Below are 19,091 nucleotides of genomic sequence, written 5' to 3' on the forward strand. Positions count from 1 at the left end.
ACGGTATATAAGCAGGCCATCTACGAGGTACCTTCACTTTGGAACAACAATAAAGGAGCTAAGGTCACATTTGCTCATTACACACAGTACTCGGTCTGACCATTTATTCTGAGTATAACAGTTTACATGGGTCATAATGTACCAGCAGCTTGTTCGAGCAAAGCAGCTTGGTGGTTTTCTCGAAGGCTCTGTCTTGCAATGCGCCCCATACCCAGTTGTTGCCTTTTCTCAATAGCATGTGCAGTGGCTCAAGTAAGGTGCTCAATTTAGGTAGGAAGTTACCAAAGTAGTTGAGTAGACCCAGGAACGAATGCAGCTCTGTCACGTTCTGCGGCTTGGGTGCATTCTTGATGGCTTTGGGTTTCTTGTCAGTAGGTCTGATGCCATCAGTGGCGATTTTCCTCCCGAGGAATTCGATCTCCGGTGCAATGAGGACGCATTTCGGGTGTTTAAGTCTGAGTCCATCTCTGTGCAAACACAGTAGAACCTCTTCCAGGTTGTTCAGATGTTCCTTGGAGTCACGACCGGTGATAAGGATGTCATCTTGGAACACGACGGTTCTGGGAACAGACTTCAGTAGACTTTCCATATTCCTCTGGAATATTGCTGCAGCCGAGCGAATTCCAAATGGGCACCTGTGGTAAATAAACAGTCATTTGCGTGTGTTAATGCACGTAAGTCTCTTCGACGTCTCGACCAATTCCTATGTCATATAGGCTGACGTCAAGTCCAGTTTTGTGAACGAATTCCCTCCGGCTAGCGTCGCAAACAAGTCATCAGCCTTCGGTAATGGGTACTGATCTTGTTTTGAAACTCTGTTGATCGTAGCCTTGTAGTCTCCACAGATTCTGACTGTGCCATCACTTTTCAGCACAGGAACAATGGGGCTGGCCCATTCATTAAATTCGACTGGTGATATGAGCCCTTCACTCTGGAGTCTGTCTAGTTCAAGCTGGAGATGCCCCACTCTCAGACAGCCTTTGCTTAAATCAGCACTGCTGGTGCCGAAGATTTCCCCCACAATGCCAACACGGAGAAGTCGGATACATTCTCACTGGCGGACTTTGGGCAGCCACAGGTTTCGCAAACATAGCCGGATAGGCCCTGCCATGTGCCACTCTGCCGAATGCCTAATCAATCACATTTACAGAACTTGCCGAGGTTCGGTTCTTCACCGCTATTTGCTTTAGACTCCTGTCCATCGTCATACATGATTGAGCGATCTGGATGGCCCTTTTTAAATCCAACTCCTCCACTGCCAGAAGTTTGCGCAGGATCACCTTGTGGTTGATACCGATAACAAAGAAGTCCCGCAGCATGTCTGCCAACACCATCCCGAACTTGCACGGTCCCACTAGATGTCTCAGGTCGGCAACAAATTCCGCCACATTCTGGCCCTCCGATCAAACCTGTATCTTGAGATGATGATGCCATCGTCTGGCTTGAGGTGCTCTCGTACCAATATACACAACTCCTCGTACTTTTTCTCTGTTGGATCACTAGGCATGAGTAGATTCTTTATCAGACCGTAGATCTTTGAACCGCACACAGTGAGGAACACGGCCCAGCGCCGATCTGCATCGTCGACCCCCTTCATTTTGTTGGCCACGAAGTACTGGTTCAAATGGCTCACAAAGTCTGCCCAATCTTCTCCCTCCGCGAATCGCTCTAAAAATCCAATCGTGCTCATTTTGCAAACAAAGGTTCTTGCATTCTCTTCGCCAAATGTTACATATGCAATAAAGGTTCAAACTGAGTACTATTTAACTAAGCAAGGTACAAACTTGCTTCTGCTTTATTTTGGCCCAAAGTGCCTGACTCACAAAATGGCTGGCCTTTTATACCAGAGCAGCACCATGTGCGTGCCGATTAGTGGCCTCCAGCAATGACACCATCTGGTGGCTACAAACAGCATGTACATACATGACAGGGCCCTCAGCGTTCTTGCAAACTACCGCCCCCATCTCCAACCTCCCTTTCTTCTCCAAAGTCCTTGAACGTGTTGTCGCCTCCCAAATCCGTGCCCATCTTTCCTGCAACTCCATTTTTGAATCCCTCCAATCTGGTTTCCGCATTTCCACAGTACCGAAACAGTTCTCATCAAAATCACAAATGACATCCTTTGTGATTGTGACAAAGCTAAACTATCCCTCCTCATATTTCTTGACTAGTCTGCAGCCTTTGATATGGTTGATCACTCTATCCTTCTCCAACGCCTCTCCACTGTCATCCAGCTAGTTGGGACTGCACTCGCCTGGTTCCAGTTTTATCTATCGAATCGTAGCCAGAGAATCACCTGCAATAGCTTCTCTTCCCGCCCCCGCACCGTTACCTCTGGTGTCCCCCAAGGATCTATCGTTGGTCCCCTCCTATTTCTCATCTACATGTTGCCCCTTGGCGACATCATCCGAAAACACAGCATCAGTTTCCACATGTACACTGATGACATCCAGCTCTACCTCACTACCTCACTACCTCACCTCACTAGGCCCCTCCACAGTCACTAAATTGTCAGATTGCTCCTCTGATATCCAGTTCTGAATGAGCAGAAATTTTCTCCAATTGAATATTGGGAAGACTGAAGCCATTGTTTTCGGTCCCCGCCACAAGCTCCGTTCCCTAGTCACTGACTCCATGCCTCTCCCCAACTCCTGTCTGAGGCTGAACCTTGGTGTCTTATTCGACCCTGAAATTAGCTTTCGACCACATATCCGCAGCATAAGTAAGACCGCCTATTTCCACCTCTGTAACATCGCCCGTCTCCACCCTTGCCTCAGCTCATCCACTGCTGAAGCCCTCATCCATGCCTTTGTTACCTCTAGACTTGACTATTCCAATGCACTCCTGGCTGGCCTCCTACATTTTATTCTACGTAAACTAGAGGTGATCCTTATTTTCAAATCCCTCCATGTCCTCATCCCTCCCTATCTCTGAAGTCTACTCCAGCCCCACAACCCCCGAGGTGTCTGCACTCCTCTAATTTTGCCCTCTTGAGCATCCCAGATTATAATCGCTCAACCATTGGTGACTGTGCCTTCTGTTGCCTAGGCCCTAACCTCTGGAACTCTCTGTCTAAACCTTTCCGCCTCTCTACCTCTCTTTCCTCTTTCAAGATGCTCCTTAAAACCAACCTCTTGGACCAAGCATTTGGTCACATGTGCTAATTTTTACTTATGCGGCTCGGTGTCGAATTTTTGATCTCATAATATTGCGCCTTGGGACGTTTCACTACTTTAAATACAAGTTGTTGTTGTTGTTATTGTAAACTCTGGAGTTCACTCCCTAAACCTCTCTGCCTCTCTACACCTTTTTCCTCCTTTAAGATGTTCCTTAAGACCTATCTCTTTGACCAAGCTCTATCCTAATATTTCCTTATGTGGCCCGGTGTCTAATTTTGTTTGATAACGCTCCTGTGAAGCACCTTGAGACGTTTTACTAGGTTAATGGCACCATATAAATATAAGTTGTTGTTGTAGATTTTGGCCTATTTACGCAAGTTATTTCGGGCTCAGTGTTACTGTCCACTCCCATAAACAGACCTCACGTCCACTATGGAAACTATAACCTACGCATGCTTTGTTTAAGGGCTTCTTAACTTTTTACAGGAGCTCCCAAGCTGGTTCCCTGCTGCATATTGCATGGGCAGCCAATTTGTAATACATGGCTTCCCAGCATGTTATGGGTTACACAAGCAAGTTATTGCAGGGTCAGGTATTCAGTTTCATTTGTACAGACTGGACGATTGCATCCACATCACCATACAACAACAGCTGTATTGGGGATGGGGAGGGAGTGGGGGAAGGTGTGGGGGAGGCCGAATGAATCTCTCTCATGGTGTCCTCCAATTATAGTGGTGGACCAAGGTGGCAGGATCCAGGATGTGGTCCTGGATGCTCCAGGTCCATTATGGCCATGGTAGAAGTAACTGAACCCCTTGATTAAATTACAGCCTGTAACTCACTGATAATCAGTCATATTAGCACAGTGAGGCTTCACTGAAAGGAATTGATTGAAGCAAAGTATTGCTCCTATCAGTGCTGAGGGACTGCGGCTGCATGGTCCCATGGAACTGGAGCGTACTGTCTCTCAACCGGTCCTCTGCCCCACTGACAGGGTGCAGGGAGCTGGGTTATACTGGCCCAAAGCATGTGTTGGTGTAAAGCTGATTAATTTTGTATCTGACAGTCACACACAATCTAAATTTAGAGATCAATTAGTATTTGGTGAGTGAAGGGCATATTAGACTCGATAGTCAAGAGCTGCAGGTCCTGATATTAAAGTGGGGACAGCGGGGGAGGGTGACGAACCCGGGGAGGCCGAGCCCTCCTTTATGGCCAGGTCTTATTATCGGAGGAGGGGGTGATCGAGGGAGGGGGTGATCGGGGGAGGGGGGATCAAGAAGGGTTGATCGAGGGGGAGAGGGTGAATGAGGAGGGGTGATCAGGCAGGGGAGGGAGGATTGAGTAGGGGTGATCAAGAAGGGTTGATCGGAGGGGAGGGAGGATCGGAGGAGTGATGATCGGGGGGGACGGTGATCGAGGAGGGTTGATTGGGGGAGTGCCATCATTGGATGCCTTACTCAAGGTATCCCACTTGCCAGCTCTAAAGAGCAAGTTAATATGAGAACACTGCGGGATGGCTAGGGGATGAGAGGGGGTAAATGACTGCTATCATTTTAAATGACCCCCCGCCCAATTTCCGCCAGGCAGAGGTGCGGGGGGTGGGAGAGGTTAAAATCAGGGCCACAGATCCCAGACTGAAACTATAGATTATATATCACCACTTTAACAGATGCTGGATGGTCCAGGCAGACCTATAGAAAGGTAGAGCATGTGTTGGCCATGTGATACTGTAATGGTTCGAGTAAGGGAGTGTGCACAATTTACCGTATCATCAAAGACTTGGGGCCCAAAAAAGAGACAAAGAAATACGATATAAAATTATTTATCAGTCCCTGGTCAGTACCAGACCCTGCTGAGATCCAGCTGGATTGACCATGTCCAGAGTCATATGGCTTCATCCAAAGTTACATAATTTCAAGATTCAAAAAGACTTCTAAATGTTAACTAGATTTATTTATAATTCTTATCAACTCTTTAAACGTTGCGTCCAGGTACAACAGAATAAAACGGGAACACCAACATCAAAAATAAGGAAAATAAATGTTTCTTTATCTTGTAAACTCTGAATGATGTCAGATGCAGTAGTGGTCACCATGGAAACAGAGGCTTCTTGTCATTGCGGGATAGCTCACAGAGACAGTTGAGCAGGACCAGTGTGTCACGAAGGAACTTGGCAGGGACCATGTCGATGACCAGTTTGCGTAGGATGATGGGGTTGTAGGTGATGTTGGTGTAGGCGTTCGGACGCTGCTTGAGAATTCCGTAGGTGTTGACCAGGAACTCACTGAAGCCAGTGTGGATGTCAGTTTTGTAGTTGAGTTTTTCGAGTTTCGATAACAAGGCTGTGTAACACTGCGTCATTTCCCTCCATTTCTGCTTATCCACTGTCCCATCGATGGGATTAATGGAATTCTGTAAGAAACGCAGAAGACAAATGGAAATATGCAGTCGGGAGAGATGCGCAACGGGCGGCTGATTCACTATCACCCATTTTATGCTAACATACAAGGTAAAAATTACCCCCAAAGAGTCTCTACAGCATTAGAGTGCACACAGGTGGCAGGTATCCAAGACTACAGCAACAGCATGTTTCAACAATTAAAATAGGGTTCTAAAAAAATTACTCTCAATATGGAGAATGTACATTAAGTTCCCATTTAACTGAATCAAATCTAATCTTCTTTATGGGACACACCATGGAAAGGGGGAAAGGTGGAAGAAGTACCTGTTTGATTTTTGATGGGATGTTGGAGACTGTGTATCCGTACAGCCTGGTCAATCCTGGGAACACATGTGCAAGGATCCTCCGATCCAGCTGGAATGCTATCTCCCCAATCACACGACTGTTCTTCTCCAGGTTTGAGAATGAGTCCATCTCTGAAAGATTATAACTGTGGTTTAGAACTGGACTCAGTGAGGAGGATAGGAACAGACTTCAGGGGGGACATAGACAGGCTGGTGAAATGGGAAGATATGTGGCAGATGAAATTTAACACAGAGAAGAGTGAAGTGATCCATTTTGGTAGGAAGAATGAGGAGAAGCAATATAAAATAAAGAGTACAATTTTAAAGGGGGTGCAGGCACAGAGACCCGTGGGTTTATGTGCACAAGTTTTTGACAGTGGCAGAGCACGCTGAAAAGGCTGTTTAAAAAAAGCAGATGGGATCTTTGGCTTTATAGTCAGAGGAATAGAGTACAAAAGCAAGGAAATCATACTAAACCTTTATAAATCACTGGTTTTGGCCCCAGCTGGAGTACTGTACCACACTTTAGGAAGGAAGTCAAGGCCACATAGAGGGTGCAGAGATTTACTAGCATGGTACCAGGGATGTGGATCTTCAGTTACGTGGGTTGCTGGAGAAACGGGTACGATATACTCGCTACTTGTGAGGACAAGGCGAAAGACTGCAGAGAGCACAGCCACAATGCAGCCAAGACACCATGGCTCAGAAGGTTGTCCAAGGTGAGGAAGATCAGAACAGAAATGTGGTAGTGATAGGGGAGTCTATAATTAGGGGGATAGACAGTGTTCTCTGTAGCCACAAAACAAGAGTCCCGAAGGGTGTGCAAGGGACAGCTCGAGGAGACTTAAGAGGAATTTGGAAAGGGAGGGTAAAATCTAATATTTTGTGATCCATGTCAGAACGCACAACAGAGGTAGAAACAGGGAGGTGGTCCTACTGAGGGACTATCAGGAGTTAGGAGCTATATTAAAAAGTAGGACCTCAAAGGTAATAATCTCTGGATTAATGCCCGAGCCATGTGCAAATTGGCATAGAAGCAGAAAGATCAGGAGAGTTAATATGTGGCTAAAGGGCTGGTGTGGGAAAGAGGGGTTCCTTTTCATGGGACACTGGCATCAGTACTGGGACAGGAAGGAGCTGTGCCGATGGGATGGACTCCACCTGAAGCAGGATGGGGCCTGTATTCTAGCAGAAAGGGTGAATAGGGAGATGGCCAAGGCTTTAAACTAGTAAGACAAGGGGAGGGAGTGACAAGAAATGCAACAAGCCTAAATATAAGCAAAACAGGAAAGGCGAGCATAGAAAAGGGAGGACATTGATAGCCAGGGAATAAAGGGAAATAATAGAAATCTAGAACAGGAGTATAAAAAGATGGTTAAAAATAAAGTGAGAAGAAATCCTATTAAAATGAGTTAAACTGTCTGTCCAGCAGTTCACAGTGTTCGTAATAAGACAGGGTTGCTGGAGGCAATCATACGTTGTGAGGAACCATATATAGTAGGGATTACTGAGACATGGTACAGAAGAATCAATTAAACAATGCAGGGTATAACATAGAATCATAGAATGGTTGCAGCATGGTAGAAGGACATTTGTGCGGGCTCTCTGCAAGAGTGCTTCAGCTAGTCCCACTCCCCTGCCCTTTCCCCGTAGCCTTGCAATTTTTTATTTTCAGGTACTTATCCAACTCCCCTTTTGAAAGCAGTGATTGAGTCTGCCTCCACCACCATTTCAGATAGTGCAATCCAGATATTAACCACTCGCTCTGTAAAAATGTTTTTTGTTATGTCGCCTTTGGTACAGCATGTGGCAGCCATGTGGCTGCATTGGAGCAAGTTAAGTAAATCTGGCCATGATGAGGCTATATGAGGCCTTCTGGGTGGCAGTGTGCACCGCCGCTGCTGCCATCTTGGGTTCCTCCTCGTCTTCTACCTACGCCTCCTCTGAAAAGGCTGTGTGCTCTGCACCTTGCTCATCCTGCAGCACCAATCCTTGCTGCTGCGCTGTTGTGCAGGGTGCAGCAGACGATGATGATTCTGGAGACCCTGGTTGGTGCATACTGAAGGGCTCCTCCAGATCTGTCGACATCTGAAGCACATCTTCATCATGCCGATTGCTTGCTCTATGACACATCTGGTGGAGATATGACTCTCATTATAACGCTCCTGGGCCTCATTGCTTGGCATCCTCAATGGTGTCATGAGCCACGCCTTCAATGGACAGCCTTTGTCTCCAAGGAACCAGCCGGTAAGTCTATTTGGAAGTGCGAAGAGCTGAGGGAGGGTGGACTGGCACAGCATGAGAGAGTCATGACAGCTGTCAGGGAATCTGATGCACACATGGAAAATCATCTTTTTATGGTTGCAGACGAGCTGCACATTGAGGGAGTGGGAGTTCTTGCAGTTCACAAACAGTCCTGGGTGATGTGGGGGTGCCTTGATGGCCACATGTGTGCAGTCAATAACGCCCTGCACCAGTGGGAAGCCAGCTAGAGCCGCCAAGCCAAGCGCCGCTCGGTAACACTGGCCTCATCAATGGCAAAGTTTACATAATTGGCTGACTTGTGAAACGTGGCATCAGTCACCTGGGTGATGCATTTGTGGGTGGTCGACTGCGAGATCTGCTGCAGATCCCTGGAAGGAGCCTGAGGCAAAGAAGTTGAGGGCGGTGATGTCTTTGACAGTCACTGGTGAGGCGTGTCCACCAGGACCTCTGGGTAGCAGGTTTTGTTTTAGCAAACTCCAAATGACTGCGATGAACTGGTGCGATAGCTTGAGTCTCCTGAAGTATGTCACGTCCAGGAAGCTCCTCCGCTGCCTGTATAACCTGTGTTGGGGGTATCGCCTCTGACGCAGTGCACCCCTATGCTGACCGCCCGCACCCTCCCCCCCCCTCTCTTGTGGTGCATTAGGTCATTGAGAAGGCTGTTATTGTGTTTGTTGCTGCTGGTGTTGTTGGTGCTGGGGTTCATCTTTTGTTCGGAGCGAGCAAACATTGCAAGGTCTGACCAGGCGCATGGCTGGAAAAGGCGGCGACACGGAGGGAGAGCCGGAGTTCGGAGGAGCTATCTGCAGCAGTGCCAAACAGATCTGTGTGGGTAAGAGATAAAAAGTAAAGAGAATCGAAGTGTGACCTCACAGCCAAGCAGGTAAGTAATTGGCCGGTTGGTGAGTATTTCTCAATTTCTCTTTTTTTAAAACCTTGGGCATTGGTGTAAGTTAGGAGTCACAATTAAATACATGTGATATTTCTAATCTAAAAAACCTAATTAATTAAATCAGCTGATTGCTGGGTAGCTGCTGGGTGAGTTTTTGCTAAAGTTTAGAGTTTATTTCTGCTAGATAGTTCCGAGTCTAACTAGAGGGATGGCAGGGTAGCTCAGTCCCAAGGATTGCACATCCTGTGGCATGTGGGAAATCCTGGGTGCTTCGCACAGCCTGGACGTGTGCAGGAGGTGTCTCCAGTTGCACCAACTCGAGTTCCACGTTTCGGAGCTTGAGCTGGAGTTACTGCGGTGCATCAGCAAGACTGAGAGCTACATGGATAGCATGTTTCTAGAGCTTAAGAATGTGCAGGCAGAGAGAGATTGGGTTACCACTGGACGGAAGAGGAGGACTAGTGTAGGAGTCTCCTGAGTCCATCTCACTCTCTTCTGAGTACCGGTGGGGGTGATGGTGCCTCTGGGGAGTGCAGCCAAAGCCAAGTCCCCGGCACCACGGGTGGCTCAGCTGCACAGGGGGGGGGGGGGGAGGAATGGAAGAGCAATAGTGGTGGGGAGCAGACAGGTGTTTCTGCGGCCACAGATTTGATTCCAGGATGGTATGTTGCCTCCCTGTTGCCAGGGTCAAGGATGTCACCGAGCAGCTGCAGGGCATTCTGGGGGGATAGGGGGAACAGCCAGAGGTCATGGTCCATATCGGTACCAATGACATAGATAGAAAGAGGGTTGAGGTCCTGCAGGCAAAGTTTAGGGAGCTAGGAAAGAGATTAAAAAGCAGGACCTCAAAGGTAGTAATCTCCGGATTACTCCCGGTGCCAAGAGCTAGTGAGTACAGAAACAGGAGGATAGAGCAGATGAATGCTTGGCTGGAGAGATGGTGCAGGAGGGAGGGCTTTAGATTCCTGAGACATTGGAACCACTTCTGGGGGAGATGGAACCTGTACAAGCCAGATGGGTTGCACCTCAACAGAGTCAGGATGAATATCCTCACGGTGGGGGGAGGGGGGGTTGCTAATGCTGTTGGGGAGGGTTTAAACTACCTTGACAGGGGGATGGTATCCTGAGAATAGATTCAGTAGGGAGGGAAGTAAAGCTGGAATTGGAAAGCAAAAATGTAGAAAGTGAATTTGAAGGACAGAGGAAACAAAGGCTCGAAAGTAGTCAACAAGGAGGTCTGGCTGTAATAAATGTTATATATTTCAATGCAAGGAGTACAGGTATAGTGAATAAGGCAGATGAGCTGAGATCACAGGTAGACACTTGGCAATGTGATATTATAGCTATTACAGACACATGGCTAAAAGAAGGGCAGGTATGGCAGCTCAACATTCCTGTTTACAGGATTTTCAAACTGGATAAAAAGGGAGGGCAGGGGGGGGGTCACGGTATTGGTTAACGAAACTATTACAGCTGAGAGGAGGGATGATATATTAGATGGATCATCAAATGAGGCCATATGGGTCAAAAAGAAAAACAAAAAAGGGGCGATCACACTGCTGGGAGTGTACTATAGACCCCCAAACAGTGAGAGGGAGATAGAAGAGCAAATATGTTGGCAAATTTCTGAGAAGTTCAAAAACTATAGGGCAGTAATAGTAGGGGATTTCAACTATCCTAATATTAACTGGGACAAAATTAGTGTGAAGGGTATAGAGGGAGCAGAATTCCTAACATGCATTCAAGAGAACTTTTTTAGCTAGTATGTAGCAAGCCCAACACGGGAGGGGGGGGGTTCTGGATTTAGTTTTAGGGAATGAAGCTGGGCAGGTGGAAGGGGTATCAGTGGGAGAGCATTTAGGTGCTAGTGACAATAATTCAGTTCGATTTAAGGCAATTATGGAAAAGGACAAGGATAGACCAGGAATAAAAGTTCTAAATTGGGGAAAAGCCAACTTTGCTAAGCTGAGAGCTATTTTGGCCATAGAACATAAGAACATAAGAATTAGGAACAGGAGTAGGCCATCTAGCCCCTCAAGCCTGCTCCGCCATTCAACAAGATCATGGCTGATCTGGCCGTGGACTCAGCTCCACTTACCCGCCCACTCCCATAGTGGACTGGAAACAGCGACTTGAAGATAAATCAGTGTTAGAGCAGTGGGAGGCATTCAAGGAGGAGATCCGGGGGGGGGGGGGGGGGGGGGGGTTCAGGCTAAATATGTGCCCTTAAAGAAAAAGGTGGGACTAACAAATCTAGAGCCCCCTGGATGTCTAGGGACATACAGGGTAGGATAAAGAAAAACAGGGAAGCTTATGACAGATACCGAGGGCTGAATACTGCAGAATCTCTAGAGAAGTATAGAAAGTGCAGGGGTGAAATTAAAAAGGATATTAGGAAAGCAAAGAGAAAGCATGAAAAATTCTTGGCAAGTAATATCAAGGAAAACCGAAAGACGTTTTATAAATATATTAAGAGGATAACTAAAGAAACGGTAGGGCCTATTAGAGAACATAAGGGTAATCTGTGTGTGGAGGTGGAAGATGTGGGTATAGTTCTTAATGAATACTTTGCATCTGTTTTCCACAAAAGAGAGGGACGATGCAGACATTGCTAGCGGGGAGCAGGAGTCTGAAATGTTAGATGAAATAAAGATAGTGAGAGAGGAGGGATTTAACAGCTTTGAAAGTGGATAAGTCCCCAAGCCCAGATGAAATATTAAGCGAAGCAAAAGAGGAAATAGCAGAGACTTTGACCATCAATTTTCCAATCCTCTCTGGCTTCAGATGTGGTGCTCACGGATTGGAGGATTGCTAATGTGGTTCGGCAGACGACGCCTGCAACTGCGCACATACAGAGGCTGAACTCCAGGGCATAGTCGACGTATTTACTGAGACGTACGAAAGCATGGGCCTTATGCTAAACATCCGTAAAACAAAGGTCCTTCACCAGCTTGTCCTTGCCACACAGCACTGACTCCCAGTCATCAGGATCCACGGTGCGGCCCTGGACAACATGGACCATTTCCCATACCTCGGGAGCGTTATCAACAAGAGCAGACATTGATGACGAGATTCAACACCGCCTCCAGTGTGCCAGTGTAGCCTTCAGCTGCCTGAGGAAAAGAGTGTTTTTGGAGATCAGGCCCTCAAGACTGCCACCAAGCTCATGGTCTACAGGGCTGTAGTAATACCCGCCCTCCTGCATGGCTCAGAGACATGGACCATGTACAGTAGACACCTCAAGTCGTTGGAGAAATACCATCAACGATGCCTCCGCAAGATCCTACAAATCTCCTGGGAGGACAGACACACCAACATTAGCATCCTTGACCAGGCCAACATCGCCAGCATTGAGCACTGACCACACTTGATTAGCTCTGCTGTGCAGGCCACATCATTTGCATGCCAGACACGAGACATAGAAACATAGAAACATAGAAAATAGGTGCAGGAGTAAGCCATTCGTCCCTTCGCGCCTGCACCACCATTCAATAAGATCATGGCTGATCATTCACCTCAGTACCCCTTTCCTGCTTTCTCTCCATACCCCTTGATCGCTTTAGCCATAAGGGCCATATCTAATCCCTCTTGAATATATCCAATGAACTGGCATCAACAACTATCTGCGGTAGGGAACTCCACAGGTTAAAAACTCTCTGAGTGAAGAAGTTTCTCCTCATCTCAGTCCTAAATGGCTTACCCTTATCCTTAGACTATGTCCCCTGGTTCTGGACTTCCCCAGCATCGGGAACATTCTTCCTGCATCTAACTTGTCCAGTCCCGTCAGAATTTTATATGTTTCTATGAGATCCCCTCTCATCCTTCTAAACTCCAGTGAATACAGGCCCAGTCGATCCAGTCTCTCCTCATATGTACTGATGTCCGGCTAACCCGGTCTATAATTACACAGTTTCCCTCTCCCTCCTTTCTTAAAAAGTGGTGTTATATTAGCTACCCTCCAGTCCATAGGAACTGATCCAGAGTCAATAGACTGTTGGAAAATGATCACTAATGCATCCATTATTTCTAGGGCCACGTCCTTAAGTACTCTGGGATGCAGACTAGCAGACCCCGGGGATTTATCAGCCTTCAAACCCACCAATTTCTCACCTAATAAGGATTTCCTTCAGTTCCTCCTTCTCACTAGACCCTCGGTCCCCTAATATTTCCGGAAGGTTATTTGTGTCTTCCTTCGTGAAGACAGAACCAAAGTATTTGTTTAACTGGTCTGCCATTTCTTTGTTCCCCATTATAAATTCATCTGAATCTGACTGCAAGGGACCTACATTTGTCTTCACTAATCTTTTTCTCTTCACATATCTATAGAAGCTTTTGTAGTCAGTTTTTATGTTCCCAACAAGCTTCCTCTCATACTCTATTTTCCCCCTTCTAAGTAAACCCTTTGTCCGCCTCTGTTGAATTATAACATTCTCCCAGTCCTCAGATTTTCTGCTTTTTCTGGCCAATTTATATGCCTCTTCCTTGGATTTAACACTATCCTTAATTTCCCTTGTTAGCCACGGTTGAGCCACCTTCCCCCGTTTTATTTTTCCTCCAGACAGGGATGCACAATTGTTGAAGTTCATCCATGTGATCTTTAAATGTTTGCCATTGCCTATCCACCGTCAACCCTTTAAGTATCATTTGCCACTCTATTCTAGCCAATTCACGTCTCATACCATCAAAGTTACCTTTCCTTAAGTTCAGGACCCTAGTCTCTGAATTAACTGCGTCACTATCCATCTTAATAAAGAATTCTACCATATTATGGTCACTCTTCCCCAAGGGGCCTCGCACAACAAGATTACTAATTAGTCCTTTCTCATTACACATCACCCAGTCTAGGATGGCCAGTCTCTCCTCATATGTTAGTCCTGCCATCCCGGGCTGTTCAGCCACCTAAGGACTCATTTTTAGAGTGGAAGCAAGTCTTCCTCGATTCTGAGGGACTGCCTATGATGATGATGACTTTTGTTTAAGAAGGGAGAAATGGATAGACCGAATAATTACAAGCCAGTCAGCCTAACCTCAGTGGTGGGAAAATTATTGGAAAAATTACTGAAGGACAGGATAAATCTTCAGTTAGAAAGATACAGATTAATCAAGGACAGTCAGCACGGATTTGTTAAGGGAATTCATGTCTGACTAACTTGATTGAATTTTTTAAGGAGGTAACCAGGAGGGTCGATGAGGGCAGTGCATATGATGTAGTGTATATGGATTTTAGCAAAGCTTTTGATAAGGTCCCACATGGCAGACTGATCATGAAAGTAATAGCCCATGGGATCCAGGGCAAAGTGGCAAGTTGGATCCAATATTGGCTCAGAGGCAGGAAGCAAAGGGTAATGGTTAATGGGTGTTTTTGTGACTGGAAGGATGTTTCCAGTGGGGTTCTGCAGGGCTCAGTACTAGGTCCCTTGCTTTTTATGGTATACATGAATGATCTAGACTTGAATATAGGGGGTATGATTAAGAAGTTTGCAGATGATACTAAAATCGGCTGTGTGGTTGATAATGAAGAAGAAAGCTGCGGACTGCAGGAAGATATCAATCAACTGGTCAGGTGGGCAGAACAGTGGCAAGTGGAATTTAATCCAGAGAAGTGTAAGGTATTGCAATTGAGGAGGGCTAATAAAGAAAGGGAATACACATTAAATGGTAGGACACTAGAGAAACAAAGGGACCTTATAGTGCATGTCCACAGATCCCTGAAGGTCGGCAGGCCAGGTAGATAAGGTGGTTAAGAAGTCATGTGGAATACTTGTCTTTATTAGCCGAGGTATAGAATACAAGAGTGGGGGGTGGAGGGGGTTATGCTTGAACTGTATAAAACATTGGTTAGGCCACAGCTGGAGTACTGCATGCAGTTCTGGTCACCACGTTACAGGAAGAATGTGATTCAGAAATGACCTGCAAACTGCTGACACCTAAATCTATGGACAAAATGGAGTGAGCAAGAGCCTTTACATGAGGCAAGAAATGAGGTGTAATGTTGCAATATCGATGTGCTTTTTCCAGCTCTCAATGAATGGACTTGCCAATGGCCACTGAGCTTTGCCTCCCCTTCACCGGTGAGGTTCCTGAGCTGCGTGAAACCTGTGCTCCTGCAGTAAAAGTCAAAAGCTGATATTAAAAACCCTCTTAAGGGTCTCTCAACAAGCAGTTAATATCTTTAATGAGGACGCCCGCCTCTGCCAATTGGGTCCATGTCATAGAATCATAGAATCATAGTTTTATTTAAGCATGGAGGAGGCCATTCAGCCCACTGAGCCCGTGCCAGCTCTCTGCAAGAGCACTTCAGCTAGTCCCACTCCCCCGCCCTTTCCCCGTAGTCCTGCAAAATGTTTTCTTGCAGGTACTTATCCAATTCCATTTTGAAAACCACAATTGAGTCTGCCTCCACCACCCTTTCAGGCAGTGAATTCCAGATCCTAAACACTCACTACATAAAAACAATTTCCTCATGTCGCTTTGGTTCTTTTGCCAATCACCTTAAATCTGTGTCCACTGGTTCTCGCCCCTTCCACCAATGGGAACAGTTTCTCTGTATCTACTCTGTACAGATCCCTCATGATTTTGAACACTTCTAGCAAATCTCCTCTGAACCTTCGCTGCTCTAAGGAGAACAGCCCCACCTTCTCTAATCTATCCATGTAACTGAAGTCTCCCATCCCTGGAACCATTCTCGTAAATCTTTTCTACACCCTCTCAAAGACCTTCAAAACCTTCCTAAAGTGCGGTGCCCAGAATAGGACACAATACTCCAGTTGAGGCCGAACCAGTGTTCTACCACGAGAGTAGGAGAGTTGGCAGGGCTACAAGGGGCACGAGGCAGCCAGAGCAGCGGGACACCAAGCACCACGAGAGCGGACACCAAGCACCACGAGAGCCGACACCAATCACCTCGAGAGCGGACACCAATCACCACGAGAGCGGACACCAAGCATCATGAGAGCGGACACCAAGCACCACGAGAGCGGACACCAAGCACCACGAGAGCGGACACCAAGCACCACGAGAGCGGACACCAAGCACCACGAGAGCGGATACCAAGCACCACGAGAGCGGACACCAAGCACCACGAGAACGGACACCAAGCACCACGAGAGCGGACACCAAGCACCACGAGAGCGGACACCAAGCACCACGAGAGCGGACACCAAGCACCACGAGAGCGGAGCAGCCCAAACAGCATCAGCTGACCTGTGAGTATAAGAAGTAAACAGAATTGAAGTGTGATGTCACAGGAAAGCAGGTGAGTGATTAGCTGGTCAGTATTTCTCTCTTTTCTTGGGCATTGGTTTAAATTAAGAGCCGGGATTAAAAATCTAAACATTGAAAACATGAAAACTTAATTAATTAAATACATTAGAGATGGTAGGGCAGGCGGTGTGATTCTGCTGTTACATGTGGGAGCTAGTTGACCCCATTGAGGTCCACAGCGACCACATCTGCAGCAAGCGTCTGCAGCTCGAGGAACTTTGGCTCCACGCTGATGAGCTGGAGTCCGAGCTGTGGACACTGCGACACATCAGGGAGGAGGAGAGTTACCTGGACGCTGTGTTCCAGGAGGTAGTCACACCCCTTAGATTAATGAATTCAAATTTGGTCTGTGTTCAGGGACAGGAAGGTGTGACTATGAGCAAGGCAGGTAAGGGGACCAAGGATGCAGTGATGGAGGAGCCTCGGCCTTGCTCTTGTCCAACAGGTTCGAGGTTCTTGCTCCCTGTGTGGACGAGGGCAGGGACTACAGGAGGATGAGCAAACTGACCACAGCACCGTGGTACATGGGGCCATTCAAGTGGGGGTTGTAAAAAGAAATGTAGTAGTGGTAGGGGACAGTATTGTTAGGGGGATAGATACTGTTCTCTGCAGCCAAGAGAGTGAGTCCCGAAGGCTGTGTTGCCTGCCCGGTGCCAGGGTTAAGGATATCTCCTCTGGGCTGGAGAGAAATTTGGAGTGGGAGGAGGTAGATCCAGTTGTTGTGGTCCAAGTAGGTACCAACGACGTAGGCAGGACAAAGAAAGAGGTTCTGCTGAGGGAGTATGAGCAGCTAGGGGCTAAATTAAAAAGCAGAATCACAAAGGTAATAATCTCTGGATTACTACCTGAGACATGAGCAAATTTGCATAGGGTAAATAAGATCAGAGAGATGAACGTATGGCTCGAAGATTGGCGCGGGAGAAATGGGTTTCAATTCATGGGGCACTGGCACCAGTACTGGGATAGGAGGGAGCTGTTCCATTGGGACAGACTTCACTTGAACCAAGCTGGGACCAGTGTCCTGGTGAATTGAATAAATAGGGCTTTAAACTAAATAGTGAGAGGGAGGGATCTGGTGAGCAGAAATTTAAAAAGTCAAAGAGAAAGGAGAAAGCAAAAGTGCAGGATAGCGATAGGGGTAACGATAACCAGAGTGGGACAAGTAGGGACAGAGCGTATATACATAAGTCAAAATTAAAAGCTCTATATCTGAACACACGAAGCATTCATAACAAGATAGATGAGTTGATGGCACAAATAGAAATAAATGGGTATGATCTGATTGCCATTACAGAGACGTGATTGCAAGGTGACTAAGGCTGGGAACTGAATATTCAGGGGTATTTGCCATTTCGTAAGGATAGGCAGAAAGGAAAAGGAGGTGGGGTAGCTCTGTTAATATAGGATGAGATCAGTGCAGTAGTTAGAAATGATATTGGCTCAGAAGATCAAGATGTAGAATCAGTTTGGGTGGCGATAAGAAGTAATAAGGGAAATAAGTCATAGGTGGGAGTGGTATCCAGGGCCCCAAACAGTAGTCACTCTGTGGCACAGAGTATAAATCAAGAAATAATGGAGGCTTGTAAGAAAGGTACAGCAATAATCATGGGAGATTTTAATCTTCATATTGATTGGACAAATCAAATTGGCAATGGTAACCTTGAGGAAGGAACTTGGAGTGGGAGGGGAAAGATCCAGTTGGCGTGTATGCAGGATGGTTGCTTGGAACAAAATGTTGTGGAACCAACCAGAGAGCAAACTATTTTAGATCTGTTAATGTGTATCGATTAATTAATTAATGATCTTGTAGTGATGGATCCTCTTGGGAAGATTGATCATAACATGGGAGAATTTCAAATTCAGTTTGAGGGTGAGAAAGCTAGGTCTCAAACTACTGTCCTGAACTTAAATAAAGGTAACCAGAAAGGTATGAAGACAGAGTTTGTTAAAGTGGACTGGGAAAATAAATTAAAGGGTAGTACCGTAGAAACGCAGTGGCAAACATTTAAGGAGATATTTCATAACTCTCAACAAAGATTTATTCCAGTGAGAAATAAAGATGCAAGAGAAGGATGAACCATCCCTGGCTAACTAAGGAAGTAAAGGATGGCATCAAATTGAAAAAAAAGCAAACAATGTTGCGAAAAACAGTGGAAGGCCAGAGGATTGGGAACTTTTTAGATACCAGCAAAGGAGGACTAAAAAATGATAAAGACAGAGAAGATAGTATGTGAGAGTAAACTAGCAAGAAATCTAAAAACTGACAGTAAGAGCTTCTACAAGTAAATAAAAAGGAAATGAGTAGCTAAAGTAAACGTTGGTCCCTTAGAGGGTGGGACTGGAGAATTAATAATGGGGAAGAGGGAAATGGCAGAGACTTTGAACAAATATTTTGTATCGGTCTTCACAGTAGAGGACACTAAAAACATCCCAATAATTGATAATTGAGGATCTATTGCAGGGGTGGGGGGTGTGGGCGACATAAAACAATCATTATCACTTGAGATAAAGTACTAGACAAACTAATGGGACTAAAGGTGGACAAGTCCCCTGTACCTGATGACCTGCATCTTAGGGTCTTAAAAGAAGTGGCTGCAGAGATAGTGAATGCATTGGTTGTAATCTACCAAAATTCCCTGAATTCTGGAGAGGTCCCAGTGGATTGGAAATCCGCAAATGTAACACCACTATTTAAGAAAGGAGGGAGACAGAAAGCAGGAAACTCTAGACCAGTTAGCCTAACATCTGTCATTGGGAAACTGCTGGAGTCCATCATTAAGGAAGTACTAGCAGGGGGCCTGCGA

At 46.3% G+C, this 19,091-nt stretch overlaps 1 protein-coding gene across 1 annotated transcript in view; it reads right to left on the reverse strand.

Moving 5' to 3' along the window:
• Positions 1-5,113: 5,113 nt before the first annotated feature.
• LOC139260105 (speriolin-like protein) overlaps positions 5,114-19,091 on the reverse strand; it is a 94,097-nt gene continuing 80,119 nt past the window's right edge. Inside the window, exons 3-4 of the mRNA XM_070876276.1 lie at positions 5,848-5,999; positions 5,114-5,534 (exon numbers count right to left, since the gene is read on the reverse strand). Of these exons, the coding sequence (XP_070732377.1) occupies positions 5,211-5,534; positions 5,848-5,997 (474 nt within the window). The 5' untranslated portion in view covers positions 5,998-5,999 and the 3' untranslated portion in view covers positions 5,114-5,210. The remainder of the gene's footprint in view (positions 5,535-5,847; positions 6,000-19,091) is intronic.

Source organism: Pristiophorus japonicus, chromosome 3, assembly GCF_044704955.1.
Source record: "Pristiophorus japonicus isolate sPriJap1 chromosome 3, sPriJap1.hap1, whole genome shotgun sequence".
NCBI lineage: Eukaryota > Metazoa > Chordata > Chondrichthyes > Pristiophoridae > Pristiophorus > Pristiophorus japonicus.